This window comes from Oncorhynchus mykiss, chromosome 3 (genome assembly GCF_057628025.1).
Source record: "Oncorhynchus mykiss isolate SJ-2025 chromosome 3, ASM5762802v1, whole genome shotgun sequence".
Classification (NCBI taxonomy): Eukaryota; Metazoa; Chordata; class Actinopteri; order Salmoniformes; family Salmonidae; genus Oncorhynchus; species Oncorhynchus mykiss.
The window spans coordinates 32,304,452-32,329,680 of record NC_143024.1 but is presented as its reverse complement, the minus strand read 5'-3'; the positions used below and the strand labels follow the sequence as shown (position 1 = coordinate 32,329,680).

General features: G+C 43.6%; 1 protein-coding gene and 1 pseudogene across 8 annotated transcripts in view; one reads left to right on the top strand and one right to left on the bottom strand.

The window, feature by feature from the left end:
- Positions 1-25,229, bottom strand: part of mindy3 (MINDY lysine 48 deubiquitinase 3) — a 51,445-nt gene that overhangs the window by 24,564 nt on the left and 1,652 nt on the right. The window contains exons 3-12 of one of the 7 annotated variants that reach the window (XR_016493707.1): positions 25,108-25,168; positions 24,546-24,731; positions 24,269-24,320; positions 23,738-23,852; positions 23,561-23,634; positions 23,073-23,414; positions 22,858-22,928; positions 22,049-22,129; positions 20,804-20,855; positions 4,130-4,202 (exon numbers count right to left, since the gene is read on the bottom strand). Coding sequence is in view for 3 of the 7 variants with exons in the window: in XM_090228361.1 (XP_090084487.1) it covers positions 20,215-20,306; positions 20,804-20,855; positions 22,049-22,129; positions 22,858-22,928; positions 23,335-23,414; positions 23,561-23,634; positions 23,738-23,852; positions 24,269-24,320; positions 24,546-24,731; positions 25,108-25,168 (864 nt within the window). In the remaining 4 variants the exon portion in view is untranslated. Of the gene's footprint in view, positions 1-4,129; positions 4,203-20,069; positions 20,307-20,803; positions 20,856-22,048; positions 22,130-22,857; positions 22,929-23,072; positions 23,415-23,560; positions 23,635-23,737; positions 23,853-24,186; positions 24,321-24,545; positions 24,732-25,107; positions 25,169-25,229 lie in introns of those variants that run through there. The other 6 variants (XR_016493703.1, XR_016493708.1, XM_090228361.1 and 3 more) reach the window with 6 other exon arrangements.
- On the top strand, positions 302-3,282 carry LOC149984503 (histone H2A-like; annotated as a pseudogene). The gene has a single exon (XR_016493711.1). The product of XR_016493711.1 is annotated as a histone H2A-like (transcript).

Here is a 25,229-nt window from a genome sequence, read left to right as displayed (position 1 = left end):
TTCTATGTTTCTCCCTCTCTGGTCTGAACGGGTCAGTGTTTTTACTACATATTTGGTGTGGAGGCAACCAGAACAGACAAGACTACTCTCAGCTGGTGGCGCTCACTTTGTTAGAAACTTCAACACAAACAGGCGCACACAACCCCTCAGCCACGTCAAGAGGCATATTGTTCTTATAAACACGAAACGGAGGAATGTTGTTTACGCTGTCAGAAATTATTCCTGCTGGAACACACACACACATAACAAAGACAGCGACAAACACACAAATGTGTCTGTGCAGGTTTGGTCCATGGGGTGGGTGGGTGGGTGTGTGTGTGTTATGACTACGGTGACCTTCAGCTGAACACACTCACACTCCAGCAACATGCATCACGCTCTCATTGTGTAGTGTGACAATCACACATGCCATGGGTAACTCAATCTCTCCATATATACTTTTGTGTGTGTATATATAAATGTATGTGGACACCCCTTTAAATTGTGGATTCGGCTACTTCAGCCACACCCGTCGCTAATAGGTGTATAAAATTGAGCACATAGCCATGCAATCACCATAAACAAACATTGGCAATAGAATGGCCTTACTGGAGAGCTCAGTGACTTTCAACGTGGCACTGTCATAGGATGCTACCAAGTCAGTTCGTCAAATTTCTGCCCTGCTAGAGCTGCCCGGGTCAACTGTAAGTGCAGTTATTGTGAAAAGGAAAAGTCTAGGAGCAACAACGGCTCAGCTGCAAAGTGGCAGGCCGCACAAGCTCCAGAACGGGACCACAGAGTGCTGTAAGCGCATAAAAATCATCTGTCCTCGGCTGCAACACTCACTACCGAGTTCCAAACGCAAAGTCGGCAAAATAACTGTTCGTCGGGAGCTTCATGAAATGGGTTTCTATGGCCGAGCAGAAGCACACAAGCCTAAGATCACCATGCGCGATGCCAAGCATTGGCTGGAGTGGTGGCGGCGAGCTTTGCACTCTGGAGCAGTGGAAATGGGTTTTCTGGAGTGATGAATCACGCGTCACCATCTGTCAGTTCGACAGATTAATCTGGATTTGGCGATGAGATCGCTACCTGCCCCAATGCATAGTGCCAACTGTACAGCTTGGTGGAGGAGGAATAATGGTCTGGGGCTGTTTTTTATGCTTCGGGCTTGGCCCTTAGTTTCAGTGTACAGAAATCTTAATGCTACAGCATACAATTATATTCCAACAGTTTGGGGACGGCCCTTTCCTCTTTCAACGTACCCGTGCACAAAGCAATGTCCATACAGAAATGGTTTGTCGAGAACTTGACTGGAGATATCCCTCTAGCACTGTGGGGACTGTGCTTTGGGAAAGTGGGTGGGGTCATATCCTGCCTGGATGGCCCTGTCTGGGGGTATCGTCGGAAGGGGTCAGAGTCTCTGACCCATCCCATCTCAGCCTCCAGTATTTATGCTGCAATAGTGTGTGTCTGGGGGCTATGGACAGTTTGTTATATCTGGAGTATTTCTCCTGTCCTGTATGAATTTACGTATGCTCCCTCTAACAAAACACGCTCTCTCTCTCTCTACCTCCAACAAACTCTCTCCCAGAGGACTTGAGCCCTGGGACCTTGCCTCAGGACTACCTAGCCTGATGACTCCTGGCTGTCCCCAGTCCATATGGTCTTGCTGCTGCTCCAGTTTCAACTGTTCTGCTTGCGGCTATGGAACCCTGACCTGTTCACCAGATGTGCTTCCCTGTACCGGAACTGCTTCCTTGTACCGGAACTGCTATTTTCAACTCTCTACCACACCTGCTGCCTCGACCTCAATGATCAGCTATGAAAAGCCAACTTACATTTACTCCTGAGGTGCGGATCTGTTGCACCCTCTACAACCACTGTGACGATGATGATGATGGATGATGATTATTATAATTATCACGATTCCCTGCTGGTCATCTATGAGCGTTTGAATATCTTGGTCATGTTCTGTTATAATCTCTACCCGGCACAGCCAGAAGAGGAGTGGCCACCCCTCAGAGCCTGGTTCTTCTATAGGTTTCTTCCTAGGTTCCTGGCTTTCTAGGGAGTTTTTCCCTAGCCACTGTGCTTCTACGTTGCTTCCCGTTTGGGGTTTTAGGCTGGGTTTCTGTATAGCACTTTGTGACATCGGCTGAACTAAATTTGATTGATTGCAAGAGCCCTGACCTCAACCCCATCAAACACCTCTGGGATATATTGTAATGCCGACTGCAAGCCAGGCCTAATCACACATCAATGCCCTTCCTCACTAATGCTTGTGGCTAAATGTAAGCAAGATCCCACAGAAATGTTCCAACATCTAGTGGAACGCCTTCCCAGAAGAGTGGAGGCTGTTATAGCAGCAAAGAGGGGACCAACTTCATTAATGCCCATGATTTTGAAATGAGACGTTCGACGAGCAGGTGTCCACATACACTATATTATCAAAAGTATCCCCCCCCAATCGTTCATTCAGCTCACCTTCTTTCCACGACCAAAAGCAGAGAGTAGTTATTATAAAGCAGTGGGGCCTCAGAATCTGACATCCTCAGTGACTCAGTATAGGCTCAGTGACTCAGTAGAGGCTCAGAGTGTGAAGTAGTACTCTCCTATGTCCCTCCTTTCTCCAGCCAGGTCACCTGTGATACAAGTCAGCCTTCGACATCCATCCATGTCTATCTATTACCTTCAAGTAGGTTTCGGTTTTGCTAGGGTGTTGTGGAAGGGGATGGCAGATAGTTGTAAGCATCTGCCTCGGATTCCAAAGGTTGCATGTTCGAATCCAGCAAGTTTGAATCTGCTTCGGAGTTAATGCCTGAACTTTAAACACCTCGGAATTGGACTCTCTCTGACATACTAAAGCAACCAATATGAGCGGAAGAGGCAAAACCGGAGGCAAGGCCAGGGCGAAGGCAAAGACATGTTCATCCCGTGCCAGGCTCCAGTTCCCCGTGGGCCGTGTGCACAGGCTGCTGCGCAAAGGCAGCGTGTGGGCACTGGCGCACCAGTCTACCTGGCCACCGTGCTCAAGTACCTAACTGCTGAGATCATGGAGTAGGCCGGCAACACCGGCTGTGACAAGAAGACTCGCATCATTCCTCGTAGCTGACCGTCCGAAATGACGAGGAGCTGAACAAACTGCTCGGCAGTGTGACCATCACTCAGGGTGGTGTGCTGCCCAACATCCAGGAAGTGCTGCTCCCCAAGAAGACAGAGTAAATACCAAAGCCAAGTAAATACTACTACTGGAAGTTTGAATCCAGCGATAGAAAGTTGCTTTGGAGTTAATGCCTGAAGTTTAAAACGCTTCAAAATTTGACTTAGAATAACTTCTACATTTGATGCTTTAGAAACATGGATGAATGTCTAATTCTGACACGAGAGAACTGGTTGCCCTTCTCTCTCCCATCACATAAAATATTATTCCTCTTTTTATCACTATCCTTGCCCTTTTCTTTGCCTTCCCGCCCCCGATCACCCCAAAAGGAGGAAGAAGAGGATGGGAGCAGGTTGACTCAGCTGTGGGGGGATTGGGGCAGGCGGGCGGGCTGACACACACACTAACCCCAAAACAACAACAGCAGAGATGAGACGAGAGAGGACCCCTGCTCAGAGGATGAGGAGAAGAGAGGATGAGAAAATAGGAGTCGGAGGTTATACAGGCACATGCTCTACCAGGAAGGAGAGAGGAGAAAAGATAACATGTCCAGGATATTGGTGTGTGTGTGAGAGAGACACACTATTAGGCGATATACCGTTTATACAGTATGTTGGGGCATTTCAAAATACAGATGGTATGATATTCAAAACCGATAAACCAGGGTCTGTGGGGGTGCGTGCTACACCACTGCTTAGAACTATAAGAAACCTAAGATGTGTCAAATTATATCCAGCTCAGGGCTCCAGCTATGCATTTGGTTTGCTAACTTGCTTGCTAAGTGTCAAGATCAAGCGTCTTGGTTACAGCAGAGACATTCAATCACCTCCTGGATCAAGATCCCCGTTGCCTAAATTGTTGTGCGTTTCAATTTTAATTTCGCACTTCCGGTAATACCGTATACCACATTATGGTTCCTGAAACAGTATGAACATCTGGATACCGCCCAACCTTAGAGACTATCAGACTATCGTTGAACAGTATTACCTTCTGGGTCGAAGGTTTGGAAGACTCTCCTGGCCTGTTCAGACGGAGACTCAGGAGCCACCAGACACATCTCCTACAAAGACAAGAGAGGGACATCTGTCAGATATCTCAACATTATATTATAGTCTAAACACAGAAATTTGGCAGGCTTCCAAATCTCCAGAAAATCTAAAGAGAAAGAGAGCGAGAGAGATGTGTAGACCGAAGCACACAGAGATCACATAATAGGTCAAGAATTAAGATTAACACAATGGCTCTAAGGAATGCGCGCGTGTGTAAGCTAGCTTGTGAATGTAAGAGCTTACGTGCGTGCGGACTATCATAATCATCAGGCTATGTTGGGTTATTAGCTGATCTGCAGATAAAACCAGACATTATGTTTTCACTCAAAACACACATCAGCCAATCAGGCACTCACACAGAGAGTTATAGTTGTTTGTTTGCTGACTCAGAGGGTCGTTGCCGGGGGGACTCGGAGGAGAAATAAGGAGAGACAGATTTCAGAGATAGGACAGTGTGTGTGTGTGTGTGTGTGTGTGTGCTGGGGGGGGGGGGGGGGTTGGGGGGGGTTTAGTTCCAATCTTTGGATTTATCAACCCCCTCACACTCCAAATTTGTACTCCCTTACCCAAGTTTCATAGTGAAATATGACAGTTGACAGGCTGGGAACCAAACTGCAAAACTCAAACACGCACAGTGGGTAGCATAGTATTAATGACACTTGCCGCATCCACTGAACTGGAGTATGTTTACTACAGTGGCGTTTTACACAAACACACTCAGCCCAAACACAAACACACTCAGCCAAGAGCAAATAAACTGAGCTCATCTCCCTGAGCCAGCCTTTATTAAAGTAGGAGTTCAGATGAGACGGTAGGTTATAGAGCATCACTGACATATTACCGTCCTCAGGGGTCACAGAGGAAGAGAGAGGGACAGAGGGAGATCAGGGGAAGAGTTGGGGAGAAAGATCTCAAGAGGAGAAGACTCCCAGCTGGTAGGGAGGAGTGCACACACACTTCTCCCTGTCAGAGCAGCTGGTGTACAGAATGGTTAGATTTGTTAGTTTAAGTATCTCTATAAATCAAGCCGTACATTCTTCATCTCGATAGACAGACATGGAGTCAGACGTGTGTTAAGGGTTAATGAATGGTCAGAGGGTTAACGTCCCTTACAGTTTACATGAGCATAATTTACTGGAGGAGGCTACTAAAGGGAGTGCATGTGTGTGACATACAGTATAACCCAGTTATAGAGATGGGGTTAACTCATATACTCTCCTCTAGCAGTAAGGGTTAAGATTCAGGAAGAGTTATAACTGTAGGTAATAACAGCGCTGGAACCTTGTAGAAACAGGAGATAGTCCCAGTCAACATTCAAGTAATCTTGAATTCCCTCGACCATGCCCACAAATTGCAGAAAACAAACAGTCTCTATTTCACCCCCATTGTAAAGAGGCAACTTCTTCATCGATTTTGTTCTACAGAAATAACAGAACATGCTGAAAACTGCTGTGTTGTTGAATGTACATGTAGCCAGGTCCAAAAAAATCACAACCTACAATGCTGTCATGTAGGAAAATAAAGCCTGCGAGAAGCGCCCTGTGTCTTCAGGGTATCCGGTGTGGGAGAGTGGGAAATATGGGGACGCAGTGGTCAAGTAGGCTACACGTTATGTGTGGAAAACATTATCACAGGTAAGACATTTAACTTGTTTAGTATAGTCCGTTTGTAACTCCACTCACTACTAGTAGCTGTATAGTCTGTGTTGTTGGTCTTAGCTAGCTTAATGTTCCAGTCGGTAGTTAGCATTCACTCACTCAAGTGGCTGCAAGCATCGTCATGAAAAGGGGCGAAAGAAGCACTACAATATTACCTTTTCTAAGTTGTGAGAATGCTAGGGAGCAGGCAATGTTGAAAAGTAAACTTTAGACATGTTGTACTTTTCTTAAATGTAGTTTTGTAAATCGACTAAAACAAACAAGAAAATTGTTTTTTAAAAATGTAAAGTTTTTGCTGTGAGGCAATGGGGTAATCACCACAGGTTGTTTTCCCCACAAGCGGGCAGGGTCGCAACATTTTTCATAATAATCAGATCTTAAGTCTCCTTAGAGACAGTAAACATACTGTCATCTACAGACAAGGCAACGTCTCATTACCTGAAGCCTGCACACACACACACACGATGAGCTCAGATACAATCACGCAATACACTTTAACAAAACATGTCTATGTACAGGTAACTGCCAAAATAAAGGAAACACCAACATAGAGTCTTAATAGGGTGTGGGTCATACACAAGTTAATGCACATTGGCATAGACTCTACAAGTGTCTAACTTCATTGGAGGGATCCGACACCATTCTTCCATGAGACATTCCATCATTTGATGATTTGGTGATGGTGGTGGAAAAAGCTGTCTCAGGCACCGCTCTAGAATATTCCAGAAGTGTTCAATTGGGTTGAGATCTGGTGACACACACAGGGTTGCAAAGGGTCTGAAACTTTGAAGTACATTTGGGAAGTTAAGCCCTGGAATTAGTGGAATTTTGCGTAAATTCATTAAAAAAAAGATAGCTTATAACAGTGAACCTAATTGAGGAGTGTTAATTCACTTATTTCCATACATGTTTCATTTTAAAACATTTATTTTACAAAGGAGTTGTTTAATCTAACTTCTTAACTATTTATCTGTACATGGAATTGCATTTGTTTTTTTTCTTTACAGGAAATGCCACAAGCACTATCTGATGTGTGGAGACATTTCACAGCAGCTAATGTATAAGGAAAAGCTGTGTACATTTGCAAATACTGTGCCAAATCATATGTGAAGAATGCAACAAAGATGCAGAATCATCTGGCCAAGTGCACAAGGTTCCATCAGCGCTCACAACAAGCAACCTCTGACAAAAGTCCCTCTACCTCTATTCGAGGTGAAAATTATGAATCAGACACCTTATTGATAGCAACAGCTCATGGTCATCCTGGAATCAGAAGTTTTTGACTCAACGGAGGAACGCAGTCAGAGAAATGCTGATGAATGTCTTGCTCAAGCTGTGTGTGCAACTGGTTCATCTCTGATGCTCACAGGCAATGTGTATTGGAAGAGATTTCTGAATGTTCTTTGCCCAACATACACCATTCCAACCAGACATGCTTTCTCTACTCATTTGCTGGATGCAGAGTTCAAGTGAAGGTCAAGCAAATCATAGAGAAAGCAGACTATTGCAATCATCTCTGATGGGTGGTCGAATGTTCACAGGCAAGGAATAATTAACTACATCTCCACCCCCAGTATTCTACAAGAGCACAGACACATTGGTCTCTACATTGCAGATGAGCTGAAGGCAGTCAGATGACCTTGGACCTCATGTATTGAATCTGCTCATCAAGGATATCATGGCACTGAAAACAATGGCTATACTCTACAAGAGAGCCAAGGAAATGATTAGGCATGTGAAGGGGCATCAAGTTATAGCAGCAATCTACCTCACCAAGCAAAGTGAGAAGACCGACTGACCGACCAACCAGTGCTCCCGCACATTGGCTAACCGGGCTATCTGCATTGTGTCTCACCCACCAACCCCTCTTTTAAGCTACTGCTACTCTCTGTTAATCATATGTGCATAGTCACTTTAACCATATCTACATGTACATACTACCTCAATCAGCCTGACTAACCGGTGTCTGTATGTAGCCTCGCTACTTTTATAGCCTGTTTTTTACTGTTGTTTTTATTTCTCTACCTACCTATTGTTCACCTAATACCTTTTTTGCACTATTGGTTAGAGCCTGTAAGTAAGCATTTCACTGTAAGGTGCTGTATTCGGCGCACGTGACAAATAAACTTTGATTTGATTTGAATAAGAACACCACATTGAAGGTGCCCAACAACACCCGTTGGGGGTGGTGTTGTCATCACATTTGACTGTCCCCTGGAGGGGAAGGAGTCAATCCAAGAAATGGCCATATCACAGTCTGTTGATATGGACAACCTCATCAAGAGGATCCTCCTGGATGAAGTATTTTGGGAGAGAGTGGTAAGCAGCCTGACAATGCCATCTTGTCTTATGTTCAGACTCTGCTTGCAGATGTAAGATAAGAAATCTGTACTTCACTGTTGCTCCAAGCAGAGGAAACTGCAGTTCAGAAAAGCATTAAAAAGCGTGAAGACTTCTACCTGAAGCCCATACACACCGCAGCATACATGTTGGACCCCAAGTGTGCTTGCAAGAGCATCCTATCTGATGCTGAGATCAACAAGACCTATGGTGTCATCACTACCGTGTCTCGCCACCTTGGCCTGGATGAAGGTAAGGTTGTTGGCAGTCTGGCGAAGTACACTTCCAAGCAAGATCATTGGATGGAGATGCAATACTGCAGTCGTGCAAACATATCTCATCAGCCACCTGGTGGAAGGGACTGTGGATCCGAGGCTCTTTCTCCTGTTGCCTACATTATCCTCAAAATCCCACCAACAATTAGCCATCTCAGAGCGCAACTGGTCCTTGTTTGGGAACACACATACCAAGGCACACAACAGGCTGACCAACACAAGGCAATTTGCCATCCAGGCAAATTTGAGGCTTTTTGAGCCTGACAACAAGGTTGGAAAGTGACAGTGAAGATGACGCCTCAGAGTCTGATGTTCAAGAGGTGGACACTGAGGAGGTCGTTTTGGGTAGCCTTCCACAAGCTTCCCACAATAAGTTGGGTGAATTTTGGCCCATTCCTCCTGACAAAGCTGGTGTAACTGAGTCAGGTTTGTAGGCCTCCTTGCTCACACAGACCTTTTCAGTTCTGCCCACAAATTCTCCATAGTAATAAGGTCAGGGCTTTGTGAAGGCCACTCCAATACCTTACTTTGTTGTCCTTAAGCACCTTTGCCACAACTTGTGGAAGTACGCTTGGGGTCATTGTCCATTTGGAAGACCCATTTGCGACCAAGCTTTAACTTCCTGACTGATGTCTTGAGATGTTGCTTCAATATATCCAGGTAATTTTCCTTCGTCACGATGCCATCTATTTTGTGAAGTGCACCAGTCCCTCCTGCAGCAAAGCACCCCCACAACATGATGCTGCCACCCCCGTGCTTCACGGTTGGGATGGTGTTCTTCGGCTTGCAAGCCTCCCCCTTTTTCCTCCAAACATAACGATGATCATTATGGCCAAACAGTTCTATTTTTGTTTCATCAGACCAGAGGACATTTCTCCAAAAAGTACGATCTTTGTCCCCATGTGCAGTTGCAAACCGAGAGCATCCTGTCGGGCTGTATTACCGCCTGGTACGGCAACTGCTCCGCCCACAACCGTAAGGCTCTCCAGAGGGTAGTGAGGTCTGCACAACGCATCACTGGGGGCAAACTACCTGCCCTCCAGGACACCTACACCACCCAATGTCACAGGAAGGCCATAAAGATCATCAAGGATAACAACCACCCGAGCCACTGCCTGTTCACCCCGCTATCATCCATAAGTACAGGTGCATCACAGCAGGGAACGAGAGACTGAAAAACAGCTTCTATCTCAAGGCCATCAGACGGTTAAACAGCCAACACTAACATTGAGTGGCTGCTGCCAACACACTGACTCAACTCCAGCCACTTTAATAATGTGCCAGATGCCCCTGGATGAACAATCCAAGGCCTACACTGCATTCCGGACGCCAATGGGCCTGTTCCAGTTCAAGGTCATGCCGTTTGGCCTTCATGGGGCCCCTGCAATTTTCCAGAGGCTGATGAACAAGGTCCTCCAGGACAGTGACGATTACTGTGCTGCTTACTTGGACGACGTGGTGATCTACAACCACTCCTGGGAGGAGCACATACAGCATCTTAGCAGAGTCCTATGGAAGATCCATGATGCAGGCCTCACACTTAACCTCCTGCAGTGTGAGTGGGCGAAACAGGAGACAAAGTACCTGGGTTACCAGCTGGGTAAGGGTAAAGTTCGACCTCACGTGGACAAAGTGGAGTCCATCAGGAACAGCCCTCAACCCAGAACCAAGACACAGGTGAAGTCCTTCCTAGGTCTGGCAGGGTGGTACCGGAGATTCATTCCACAGTTTTCGACCATCAACTCCCTCTGACCAACCTCACTTCAAAAGGTGGCCAGCAACCCTGTGAAGTGGACTGAGGAATGCGAGGAAGCCTTCAGGAAACTGAAAAAACAACTGTGCTCATTCCCTGTTCTCCAGACCCCTGATTTTCAGAAGAGATTTCTCGTGCAGGTGGACGCTTCGGCTGTGGGAATTGGAGCTGTACTGGCCCAAGGAGAGCCAGGAGAAGAGCTTCCCGTGCTGTACCTGAGTCGGAAGCTGTTGCCCAGGGAAACCAGGTATTCTACAATTGAGAAGGAGTGCTTGGCTATAAAGTGGGCCCTAGATAGTCTCCGTTACTACCTTCTTGGGAGGGTATTTGACCAGCACACGGACCACAGAGCACTGACCTGGATCCAGACCATGAAGGACCGGAGTTCTCGTGTGACCAGGTGGTATCTGGAGCTCCAGCCTTTCAGGTTCTGTGTCCGTCACGGCGGACTACCTATCAAGGCTCCCGAACCTGGTCGCTTCAGGAGAGGAGGAAGGTAATGTGACGTAGAAGTCCGTCACTGGCCGCGGGCAGCATTTGGTTCTTTAACGCACGCACACATTCATCACTCCTCCCTGCTCAGTTATAAGACAAGGTAACAATGTGGGTCGACACACAAGTTAACTTCTCTGTCTTAGTACATACATTTCACACTTGTCAATGTTCATATTTAATATAAGCAATATGTATTATACTTATCTGTGTTGTGGATGAGCGCTTTGTATGTTTGTTTTGTTCCTCTCTCTCTCTCTCTCTGTAGCTTCCGGGTATGCTGGATAAGGACCCGAGCAAAGGGAATTGGGCTGACTTTGTAGTGCCTGTCCCAAATGGCTCATTAATGTAAATGTGCATATTGAAAGACACTGTCAGTAGTGATGTAATTTTGTAAATGTTGTGGTGATATTGTTTAAAAACGTTTTGCAATGTATATCCTTTAGTATGTTTAGTTAATGGAAAATGTAGGTTTGACTAGATAATTGCTTAATTAATTAGTGTTAATTGTTCCGAGGGGAGGGGCTAGCCCTACAAAAGAAGCCTCTCTTTCAGTTCATGGAGGCCATTTTGGATTGAGCTGTGAATGGGGCAGCATTGTGTTTAGCTGTCCCATAAGGTATACGTTTGATGGCAGTACTGTGGTTTTTGTTCCGGAATCACTTTGTAAATAAACACCCTGAAGCACAGAATAACTTTTGTGGCTCCTCCATCTTTTTATTTTGATAGAGGATAGGTTTTCCAGTATAGCCTTCTGGCCTACTCTACGTGACAGAAATGTATGTAAAATATATCACTAGCCACTTTAAACAATGCTACTTAATATAATGTTTACATACCCTACATTACTCATCTCATATGTATATACTGTACTCGATACCATCTACTGCATCTTGCCTATGCCGTTCTGTACCATCACTCATTCATATCTGTATGTACATATTCTTTATCCCTTTACACTTGTGTGTATAAGGTAGTAGTTTTGGAATTGTTAGGTTAGATTACTCGTTGGTTATTAATGCATTGTCGGAACTAGAAGCACAAGCATTTCGCTACACTCGCATTAACATCTGCTAACCATGTGTATGTGACAAATAAATTAGATTTTGAACCGTAGTCTTGGCTTTTTTTAATGGCAGTTGTGGAGCATTGGCTTCTTCCTTCCTTTTCAGGTCGATTTAGGACTCGTTTTTACTGTGGATACAGATACTTTTGTACCTGTTTCCTCGAGCATCTTCACAAGGTTCTGGGAGTTATTTGCACTTTTCGCACCAAAGTACGTTCATCTCTAGGAGACAGAACGCGTTCCTGAGCGTTATGACAGCTGCGTGGTCCCATGGTGTTTCTACAGATGAACGTGGTACCTTCAGGCATTTGGAAATTGCTCCCAAGTATGAACCAGACTTGTGGAGGTCTACAATTTTTTTCTGAGGTCTTGGCTGATTTCTTTTGATCAGAGGCACTGAGTTTTAAGGTAGGTCTTGAAATACATCCACAGGCACACCTCCAATTGACTCAAATTATGTCAATTAGCCTATCAGAAGCTTCTAAAGCCATGACATCATTTTCTGGAATTTTCCAAGCTGTTTAAAAAGGCACAGTCAACTTATTGCATGTAAACTTCTGACCCGCTGGAATACAGTGAATTCTAAGTGAAATAATTTGTCTGTAAACAATTGTTGGAAAAATTACTTGTGTCATGTCCTAAACGACTTGCCAAAACTATGGTTTGTTAACAAGAAATTTGTGGAGTGGTTGAAAAACTAGTTTTAAATGACTCCAACCTAAATGTATGTACACTTCCGACTTCAACTGTATGTTGAAAACGTTTTTGGGAGATGCGATGGATCATTGGAGATCATTCAAAATTCATTTTTTTGTTCAGTGAAATCATCCCATGTGAAGAGGTCAACTCATTTAATTAAAGTTATGATTAACTAAATTGTTTTTAAAATTTATATTGGAATGATTTAATAATTTGCAATTATGTTTACTCATATATCCAATGAAAAAAAAATCTAAATTTAAACGGTATTAACATTAATTTACATATATTTCCGATAAGTACCATATATTCCCATGGAAAGTTTACACCTCTGAATATTCCCCAAAATGTGCAACCCCACACACAGACATTTTAAACCCCCTATGCTCCTTTGAGACCCCTCTTTCAAAAAGTCAGATCTCTTAACCATGATAGCCAAAATAACAGGCAACTGTGCATTTTTATTAATTAATTTAACACCTGCTTTCAACATACATTGTATCCCTCATTTACTCAACTGTTTCCATTATTTTGGCAGTTACCGGTAACGTGTGTAGCGTGTGTTAAATGCCAGGCCTGCTAGTATGTCTTTGATGTGTGTTTTATTAGAGGCCTGGAGATGCTGCTGCGTTTAGATTACATGTCATGTCACACACTCCACAGGGAAGGGGTGTGTGTGTGTATTAGCCCCATCTCCTTCAGCCATTTGTTTGCTTGCACTGGACCAGAGGACTGCATTCTCTAAATGTGCATGCACGTGCACACACCCCAATGGTACCAAGACAGTGTGTGTGCGCGTGTCTGTGTGTTATGAAAATCAAGAGGAATGCATTCCGAACGAGCTCAGAACCTAATTCTGTTCCCCAAACCCTCAAGTCTGTATTGAGTCTTACGAATCAGATCTAGCTCCTGAACAGCAACCCTCCTAAAATAGAAACACACTAGTCCAGCTCATCTCTATACATCTGGTTCTCTCCCCTTCCACTTTAAATTTGGGTGTTTCCAACCCTCTTTCTATCCCTCTCACCTTCCCTCCCCCTCTCCTGAGATGTAAGGAGCTGTAGATGGGTGTAGCCTTACCCCTCTCGTCGATCCCCCTCTTCAGCTTCCCCTTCCTCCTTTATCTACCCCTCCCTCTTGATCCCTCTGTTCTGTCCTGACACATACTTTCATCTGTCTCTCCATCTATCCATCCCTGACCATTCTTTCCCTCTCTGTCACGCTAACAGGAACTCCTAGTCTACAGTGTCTGTGTGGTGTTGGTTTAGTGTTTCTCTTTGTTAGGTGGAGAGCCTCTTGAAGCAGAAGACTCAATTACACTCAGACCTTTGTCCTGGCTAAGAGGGGCTGAGAGGTGTGTGTGTTAGGGTAAAGGTGTGTGTGTGTGTGTGCCAGAGACAGACAGGTGATTAATGGGCTGTCATCAACAACAAGCTGTCTGGGGTCTCTGAACAACAGCACAAGACTATAGAGAACAGGGATATACAGGACAGCTATAGACTGAGACCAGTCACAGACAAGGGGCCAGGCCCTATCACACACAGCCTTTGTCCCTGCTAGAATAGAACAGGTCAGATGTGTCAGAGAATATTAATGACTGTTACTGTACACTTCTTTCACTCAGATCTAGCTGTGTGTGCACACACACACACACTCACAGGTAAGGTACCATAGCTCTTTTCTCTTTATAAGATTCTCTGAAAGTGAGACCTGCCTCAGACTTAATGACCCATCCTCTCACTTTGAGACATTTAGGGACATGCATAGTACAGACACAAGTAACATCAGACACATGCTCTTTGGGGAAAGACACTGTGTGTGTGTGTGTGTGTCAGTCTCTTTAGGGACACTGAGGGCCAAAAGAGCTGCTCTATTTCCCATTAAATCACTGACCCATAACTGTGCTACTGCACACACAAGCCGGTTAAACCATCAGAGCGTGTAAACACACACAGACACACAGCTCCCGAGAGGGGCTTAAGGATAAGAGGATGGAGGCCTGTGAATGTCATCACTCTCAGATGGAAGGAAAGAAACACTACAGAGAGAAAGAGGACATGGTCCCTAGGGAAGCCAGAAACCCTTTTAAAGTACATCCTTCCTTCCGCACTCCCTTCTATCCTTTCAGGATTAAAATATGTCATTATGACTGATGACATGACAGGATAGGGTTAATGACGGGGCTGTAGTGGAGCAGGTTGAGAGCTTCAAGATCCTTGGTGTCCACATCACCAACAAACTATCATGGTCCAAACAAAACAGTCGTGAAGAGGGCACGACAACGCTTATTCCCCCTCAGGAGACTGAAAAGATTTGGCATGGGTCCTCAGATCAACAAAAAGTTCTACACATGCACCATCAAGAGTATCCTGACCAGTTGCATCACCACCTGGTATGGCAACTGCTTGGCCTCCGACCGCAAGACACTACAGAGGGTAATGCGTACGGCCCAGTACATCACTGGGGCAAAGCTTCCTGCCATCCAGGACCTCTATACCAGGCCGTGTCAGGAAGGCACCAAAAAATTGCCAAAGACTCCAGCCACCCTAATCATACACTGTTCTCTTTGCTACCGCACGGCAAGAGGTACCGGAGCGCCAAGTCTAGGTCCAAAAGACTTAACAGCTTCTACCCTCAAGCCATAAGACTCCTGAACAGCTAATCAAAATGGCTACCCGGACTATTTGCATTGTCCCTCCAATTTTTAGGCTGCTGCTACTACTATGTTTATTATCCATGCATAGTCACCATCTCTACCTACATATTACCTCAATTACCTGGACTAACCTGTGCCCCCGCACATTGACCCTGTACCGGTACCCCCTGTATATAGCCTCGCTACTGTTCTTTTTTTGTTGCTCATTAATCACTCATTTTCCATTTTTAACTGCAGTTTGAGTAAATACTTTAACACCTTTTTTTCTTAACTGCATTGTTGGTTAAGGGCTCGTAAGTAAGCATTTATTTCACTGTAAGGTCTACACTTGTTGTATTCGGCACATGTGACAAATAACATTTGACTGGATTAACTGTATAGTAGAATTAAGTAAAGTAACATGCTATACATGACATCAGAGCTTAGAGTCTGGGCAACTTTTGCAACATTTTTGTAGGACAGAAAATTTGGCCAACACATCAAGAGAACATCCCTGGTCATCCCTACTGTCTCTGATCTGGCGGACTCACTAAAAACAAATGCTTCATTTGTAAATGATTTCTAAGTGTTGGAGTGTTCCCCTGGCTATCTGTAAATTAAAAAACAAGAACATGGTGCCTTCTGGGGTGCTTAATAAAGAATTTGAACAGATTAAAACTTTTATATTTCATACTTAAGTATATTAACTGCCCAAATATACTTAACTATCAAAAGTAAAATGTTAAAACCAAATACTTCCAGACTTTTACTCAAGTAGTATTTTACTGGGTGACTCACTTTTACTTGAATCATATTCCATTGGAGGCATCTTTACTTTTACTCAAGTACGACAACTGGGTACTTTTTCCAACACTGCATAAAACGCATGTCATGGTGTCAAGGTTTATGATCACTATGTTTGTACAAGATGACTTGGTGTGATACCCTGGGTTGTCTTGAACAGAATGAGCCTGTTTGTTGTGAAGGAAAATTGTTGCGCACCATGCATCTGAACGCACACGACTCATTTCTGAGAACCAAAATGATGATCTGCCTTGTGAAAGCCTAACACAAAGATCTTATTTTATACCTTAGCTAGTCATTTTGGCAATAGAAGCTTTCAGATTATGCTCACCTGACCCAGATTGAGATTTATAATGGACCAACAGTAATTGGGTAACGGTGGGGATACTGGGCTGTGATCAAAACAAACTACTAGTGTGATTGCTCTAGTTCCTCAACGGCACAGCTAAGAGAGATTAAAATAAATATGTATATATAGTTGAAGACTCTTCTTTGAGACAAAGTGCATTGAATTACTTAGGAACTATGCACACTTTGGAGAGGTATGGATGTTGTCTCAGTTTTCAAATACACAAAATCTTCTCTCCCCAATCTCTCCTCTTGCCTTTCTTCCTTCTCTTCCCTCTGTAGTCTCATCCCCCTCTCCTCTCCCACCTCTGTGGTGACAGAAGGCCTCAGATCCCATTACAGGCCATTATAGATGGCCTGTAATGGGATGAAGAGAGGTGGATGGGGGGTGAGAAAGGTAAAAAGAGGGAGGGTGGTGGAGAGGGGGAGCTTTTGTCCCGTTAGATCAGATAAAAACACTAATGCTATGAGGCAGTCACACACTAATGGTCTAAAAGCCACACTGTAACAATGACGGGACATCACACACACTACATTAGGGACACAGGGGAATCCTAGCACAGGCATCACAAGATGCATGGTTTGAGGTCAGCTACAGAGCTCTCTCAACACTAACACACTGAACGCTGTTGTCGTCACACACACTGACATGAACTAGTTACAACTGTTCTAGATGTGACATTTACTCTTCTCCCAACCCACAGTAATGACACGGTGTGCAGTACGCACGTGTGTGTATGTGAAAAAGAGTGTGCACGTCTGACGGGGCAGACAGCTCCTCTCCCTAATCAGCGTAGCGTCAGCTGCATGAGCATGGAGGAGAACCCAAATCGGATGCCATATCCTACAGATCTTTGATTACCATACAAATAAGCGTAACCTGCTTAATTGCTTACACAAAAGTTAATGGTTTGAAGCACAAGGGGTAAAATATATATATATATTTCTGGTTTTAAATTTGACACTTTTTCATGATATCCTATTGTTAGTTACAATCTTGTCTCATCGCTGCAACTCCCCAACAGGCTCGAGAGAGGCGAAGATCGAGTCATGCGTCCATCCGAAACAAGCTGCGATGCTTCTTAACACCTGCTTGTTTAACCCAGAAGCCAGCCGCACGAATGTGTCGGAAGAAACACAGTTCATCTGACAACTGTAGTCAGCTTACAGGCGCCTGGCCCGCCACAAGGAGTCGCTAGAACTCGATGAGCCAAGAAAAGCCCCACGGCCAAACCCTCCCGTAATCCGGACGACGCTGGGCCAATTGTGCGCCGCCGTGCAGGACTCCCAGTCACGGTACAAGTGCTTTTCTATAACCCTGATTACAGAATTCTCAGAGGCCTCAACTTGTGACAATCCAACCTTGAACTAGCTCTAGCTCCTGAATATCACTCTCTGTACCAAAATCAGCAGATGCCTAACTGTTCAATTGAAAAGTTGAATGAGATTCCTAATCACCCCACGTCTGCAATGATGCATGTATACGTAATTCAGAAAGACTATATAGCTTTGAGTAGAGGTCGACCGATTAATCGGAATTGCCAATTAATTAGGGCCAATTTCAAGTTTTCATAACAATCGTTAATCAGCATTTTTGGACGCCGATTATGACCGATTACATTGCAATCCACGAGGAGACCGCGTGGCAGGCTGACCACCTGTTATGAGTGCAGCAAGGAGCCAAGGTAAATTGCTAGCTAGCAAAAAATATTTTTTAAATTAACAGGTACTGCATTGATTATATAAGATAAGTTTTTATCTTATAAAAAACAATCAATCTTAACATAACTACATATGGTTGATGATATTACTAGTTTAACTAGCTTGTCCTGCGTTGTATATAATCAATGCAGTACCTGTTAATTTAAAAAATATTTTTTTTAACCTGACAATTTAGTTAAAAGAAATTCATGTTAGCAGGCAATATTAACTAGGGAAATTGTGTTGCTTCTCTTGCGTTCAGTCAAAGCAGAGTCAGGATATATGCAGCAGTTTGGGCTGCCTGGCTCATTGCAAACTGTGTGAAGACCATTTCTTCCTAACAAAAAACATAATTAATTTGCCAGAATTCTACATAATTATGACATAACATTGAAGGTTGTGCAATGTAACAGCAATATTTAGACTTAGGGTTGCCACCAGTTTGATAAAATACAGAATGGTTACATATTTCACTGAAAGCATTTTGTTTTCGAAATGATAGGTCATTAATATGGTCAAATCCGGAAACTAAGGCTCGTATTTCTTTGTGTTTATTATATTATAATTAAGTCTGATTTGACAGAGCAGTCTGACGGTGCTAGGCAGCAGCAGGCTCGTAAGCATTCATTCAAACAGTACTTTCCTGCGTTTGCCAGCAGCTCTTCACAATGCTTGAAGCACAGCACTGTTTGACTTCAAGCCTATCAACTCCCGAGATTAAGCTAGCAATACTAAAGTGCCTATAAGCACTTTCAATAGTCAAAGGTATATGAAATACAAATAGTATAGAGAGAAATAGTCCTATAATTCCTATAATAACTACAATCTAAAACGTCTTAACTGGGAATATTGAAGACTCATGTTAAAAGGAACCACCAGCTTTCATGTTCTGAGCAAGGAACTTAAACATTGGCTTTCTTACATGGCACATATTGCACTTTTACTTTCTTCTCCAACACTGTTTTTGCATTATTTAAACCAAATTGAACATGTTTCATTATTTATTTGAGACTAAATTGATTTTACTTATGTATTATATTAAGTTAAAATAAAAGTGTTAATTCAGTATTGTTGTAAATATATATAAAAAATAATAAAAAGGTCCTCCAATAATCGGTATCGGCATTGAAAAATCCTAGTCGGTCGACTAGGCAGGGTAGCCTAGTGGTTAGAGCGTTGGACTAGTAACCGGAAGGTTGCAAGTTCAAACCCCCGAGCTGACAAGGTACAAATCTGTCGTTCTGCCCCTGAATAGGCAGTTAACCCACTGTTCCTAGGCCGTCATTGAAAATAATAATTTGTTCTTAACCGACTTGCCTAGTTAAATAAAAAAATACCCTTGAGATTCAAGAATAATTGGCCTTTTGGGCGATTTGTTTCTTTGCCATTAGGGATTTTTAGCCACTGCTTTTGACATAGTGGAGATGTAAATGCCATGCTATTAATTTTGTACTATGCTCTTGCATCTAAGCTGTAACTTGCCCTCATATCTGCATATTGAATTTAAATTAATATACACAAACGTGTTACTTCGACCACACCATGGCCTTGAGTCTCCTTTCTCTCCATCCAAGTGAACAAATCAGAAATGAGGGGTCCATCGTCTCCAGCAGGACAAACGGATCCAGATGGGAACTCTGGGATCACATTCCCAACATGAAAACATCCACCTGAGGGCACACACACATCTCCTACGTCCATTAATGCTAATCAGGATCAGGTTCCCCGCTCACAGGAATGTGTGTGTGTGTGTGTACTATGTCACCAGTGCCTTGACTACCAATAACCTCCATGGCTCCCATCACAGTGAAATCATGAGGACCATGACTCATGGTCCTCATCTGGTTCATCTAGTTTGCCTCTACATGTGTTCCAGCCCCCTAGCAGGCAGACACTACCCAGTACCCTGCTTTATCCCATGGGACATGGCGCAACTGCTCTAATCTAATATGATAGTTTACTCCAACATCAAGATGTTTCCAACCCTCAAGACATGAGCGGAGTCGTACAGTACAATACACAACATCTACACAGATGATATGGGACTTGGATTCATCTTAATATAAGACCCCTTTAAAAGGCCTGGAAACTGCTGACAAACTTCTGCTTTTGGAGTTATTGATCACTTTATACAATAATTGTATTATCCATTTCTTCAAAAATCCATTGGGTGTAGTGTTATGAGGTAGGTAAACGCTAGCTGTAACATTCTGTTTTCCTCTGATGCCATATCCAGTACCAGAGAGAATCAATTAGCTCCGCCTTAAGTTGATTGCTGGCTTTGATACGCAGGTATAGCAGTATACAGTTCCACACACGATCCACAGCCAACAGAATCCAGTGCCTGTATACATATGCAGAAGGATCTTTGAATGAGTGTAAGAAATTCTTTCAAGAATAATCTAAAATAGTGCTCCAAATTGTTAGTCATTTTACTTCAAGATAGAATGTGCAGTAGGGGAGAAACAGTGCCACCCCACCACCATTGTTATAGGTCGTCATCAATAAAACGTCACAATACGGTGCAGAGCATTCGATTTGCCTGCTAGAGGGCAAGGAGACCCCAGCTTTACTTAAACCATTGACAACTACATGCCATTTTCAAGGGATTGTTAAATAAAAAGTGAATTATTTGGTTGTAATATAAATCACCTCTTAAAATGTTAGATTTTTCCATACAAAACAATTGCACATATTTAGCTCAGCCCTTTCAGAGTTATACAGCATGCTCATGCTCAGTAAACATCAATTGATTATGTCATACATAAGGGTAGCATTGGTCTCTCAATATTGGCCACCATTAATTGGATATTTGAGTGATAAAATAATAGTGAACTATACCTGACAAGTATGAGTGGTTTAGGTTCATTTCCCCATCCTTTGTGGGCTCTGCCTGTCAAACAGCAGAAGGGCACATTTGCTGATGCACTGTTAGCTGATCATTTTTACTTTGCAAGCTACCAGTAGAAACGTTGTACAGTAGGCTAAACATAGTTGTAAGTAGACCTAATGTACTTTTTTATCCAACCAATGTAGACCTACTTAGTGAAGTTAGCTAACATCCCCTTTTCAACGTTGTTTAAGTGTTTGAAAGTTAGAGGCATAAATATCATACCTGTCAAAAAAAAATGCTAACCTCCCCTTTTATTGTAATGGTGAGACGTTATGTCTTGGGCGGGATGATATTTGTGCGTCTAACTTTTTCACTCATTATTCACGATTCATTCCGGACTATCTGTAAACATGGTAGCATGTTTAGAAACATACATTATTTACCATTCATTTCTATGGGGCACAAAATGATGTGAAACCACCAAAACAAACAGCAAAAGCATCCAACAAGTTTGTAGTCACAAACTTGATGTAAACATTGTGTGCTAGGAATATGGAACCAGATACTCAACGTTTGACAACTTAAATACACATACAGTACCAGTCAAAAGCTTGAACAGCTACTCATTCCAGGGTTTTACCTTATTTTACTGTTTTCTACATTGTAGAATAATATTGAAGACATGCATTTGTTTAGTGTGTTGTGTAGTGGCTTTGATGGCATGCACCCCACTTGTTTCTGCCCCACCAAGATTTACATGCTAAAATCGCCACTGCATATTGTGCACTGATGACTGAGGGGGGAAAAAGTGTGTTGTTTTTAGTAACTTCTTTGTTGTTGTAATATCGCAAACAAATGGGGCAGTTTCACCATTAAGGAGCCCAGCTTTAAGAGTCCCTTTGTAACAATTAATAAACATTATGAACATACTGTCATTTCTCAACCCCCATATCAGCTGTGTTACACGCACACTGCTTCACCCAAAACACTGGTGTGTGTGCAATTTACAAGCTGGTTGGCCCAGTTACAGCTGACCACAAGGTTTCAAGACAACGCCAAAAAACAGCAGCAACTAGCCATATAAGAACATACTACTGCCGTCTCTCTCATGTGAACTGTGCAGTACTAAATCTGTTAAAGCACACATTCCTGGTTCTTCTTTTTCTGACCTGCCCGCTGGAAGAGAGACTGGCTTATATTACACACAGACACACATGGCCCAGGTTGAGTGTGTGTTCTTGTGTGATTCTTACCTTGGCGAAGAACACTGAGAGATGAGTCTCACTGCCAAGGATCCATATAGGGAATTTAGGAGACTTCAGGAACGCACCCACCTGAAACACACATACAAACCAAAACTGGAGCAAAGCAGTTCTGATTCAGATTCCAGACCAACTTAACTGCCTGAACCCAGACCAGGTTAGTTTTACAGACTAAAGGCTTTCTGATGCCATTTCAACTGACAAAAGGAATGATCAGGGAATACAATCTGATGACGTAATAGAATATGTACAGTAAGAGAGAAGAAAATACTCATATTGTTACTAATACAATGGTTGTTCAATGAGAAGGTTTATAGCATGAACATACCAATGTACCCAGGTCTAACTCATCTACCCAGACTTACTCAGCTATTCTACTACTCTACTGTAGTCCCTGCTCCTTACACATTTCCTGTAGCCACTTATTTTTTTTAATGTAAAATGTTATTTTCTCCCTCGAAACTCACAGTATGTGTGAATGTGTGTAGGGTTGGGGTTAGGTGGTGAGGACTATTGCCTCCAAACACATTTTCACATGGGATCTTGCAGAGTGGTTTGTTTTCCACCACTATCCAGATCATAAAATGTCCTACTGCACAGAGTCAGTCACACAAAAGAAGTGGCAGTATGTGTGAGAGAGGGAGTGTGTATGACAATGTATTTATTTGTGGTGCTGATTCTCTCACAGAATGTTTGAATCTCTCTCCGCAATCATTCGTGACTAGTGAACAAGAACAAACTCACCACTATGGTTTGGACATAACAAGCCTGAAGGAATGTCAGTCTGTGTTTGTTCGTACCTTGCAGTAGCGTAGTGACTCCATGAGAGTGAGGAAGCCAACTGCTGCCTGGTTGTGGATACCATGGAGCTCTGAGGGAGGGAGGGAGGGAGGGAGGGAGGGAGGGAGGGAGGGAGGGAGGGAGGGAGGGAGGGAGGAAAAGAAGACCAGCTTAGACAAAAAAAAAAAAGTGAAACAGCTTCTTTGGTCTCTGTGTGTATGAAAGTTTGACTGACCACTGCCATCTAGTGTTCAGATGTGGTATCACAGTCACCAGGAAACTGGACAACGTCTTCGCAACACCTTCCGTAAACAGCAATAAAGTCGCCAAATGCTCATTGAAGAAAAGATTCCAATTAAATCACGCTGCCAGATAATGAGGTTTATTCGATTCCCACAGGGGACCCGTAGGGTGGGGGGGGGTGGGGCGTAAGAGCGTCTCCTAAATGACAAAAAAAATTACAAATAAATAAGTCAGCCTGTGTGTGGAGTACTTACTCATGCCAGAGCACTCCCTGTCTCCGTCCCACACATTAGACACAGCATGGCCCGTCACTAACAGGTTAACCAGACTCTGACTGCAAAGAGAAAGAAAAGTAATTGAGAGAGAAAGAAAGAGAAAGAAAAGTAATGGCTTAAGCTTTTTGGAACATCACTTATCTCAAGTTGTCAAAATAAATATAGCTGATAAAGATTCAATAAAGTGAGGGATCAGGGATTGTACCTGCCGTGGCCATAGACTGGATCTATGAGAGGCTCTGTAGTATCTTCAATCTCATTCCTGATGTTCTCTATCCTCTGTAGAGACAGAAAGAGAAAAGTGGTTACACATACAAACACACACACACACACAAAGAGTGCAGAGTAATATGCACACATACAAACACACGCAGAGCCTTACCTTGGTGAGGATGACAGAGTAGAGGAAGAGCAGGACTCCACAGCGCCCTTTCCAGGATTCGTAGAGAGACACCACCTCCTCTCTAAGCTCTGATAATGACTTCACAATACGCTTCCTGTAGAGATGAGCGGTCAAAGGTCAGGGGCTAGAAGTCAGCGAGACCACCTCTAATGACATTGACCTCTAAATGAGTGCAGAGACAGGAGGGTTCATGCTGACAGTGTTGTATAATGTCATTATGCAATGTGCCATATGGCAATCGGATGCTCCTCTGGCAGAAAATCAAAGATTGTGTGTGTCTCATTAAGGAATCAGTGACGAGTGTGCGTGCTGAGTCAGGAGTGTGTGCTGAGTCAGCAGGTTGTAAATCATTATTGAGAAACTCCAGTCACACACACAAGCTTAGCCAACCCCAGACAGATGGAGATACACACACTAGCATTCCTGACTTTCCTGCAATGTAGTGGTCCTTTCATCTCCATGAAGTCATGGCCAATAGAGAGATGAGCCACAGTCAGTAGAGTTACTTACTGGAGGATGCTGTGAAACCGCTCAAAGCCAAGATCCTCAGCAGCCAAAGCAGCTACACACAGGAGACACACACAAATGCAAACATACACATTTTAGTGAAACAATTTAGGTAACGTTGACAGAACACATGTCATTATTCTAGATTTACAGTGACAGCAATACTACTCACTATGCGGTCTACCCACTATCATATGCGATGATTAATACCATCTCACTATAGCAATGCAGTTGTTCATATTACATGGGTATTAGTGGATAGATGAGTAGTGGGACTCACTGGGTTGCTGGTCTTGCTGGGTCTGACTGGTCTCCGGACCCCCTGTCAGGGATGTGTGAGTGGTAGTGTGGGGGCACTGTCCTTTGGCCCAGGTCACCAGGCAGTAGGAGGTGGTGGAGGAAGTAGAGCAGGCCTGTTCCAGGATCTCAGCCAGAGTAGAACATAGGGCCGCTTTCTGCTCCTCCTCTACAAGGAACAGAAGATATAGGCTAGGTTTCTAATATATATATATATATATGAGATGCATCTCCATTTGGAGCTCTCTCTGTTTAACAGGGTCAGTTTGGGATCAGAAGTTAGGATTACCTGTGACGTGTCTCTAGTTACAACTTTTTCTGGGTCAGGGCAAGGTTTCCCAAACTCAGTCCTTGGGACCCCAAGGTGTGTATGTTTAGTTTTTCCCTTAACACCACAGAGCGGTTTCAAATAATCAACTAATCATCAAGCGTTAATAAGTTGAATCAGCTGTGTAGTGTTAGGGCAAAACCCAAAATGGGCTCTCCTTGGGGTCCCGAAGACTGAGCTTGGGAAATGCTGGGTTAGGTTTAGAGGTCAGGGTTACCTGTGATGCGTCTCCAGTTAGAACTCTCCCTGTTAAACAAGATGTTCTTCAGAAGGAAGGCCTGCAGGAAACACACAATCAGGAAATATTCTACAAGCTGTAACCCATCTCTATAGGATCAA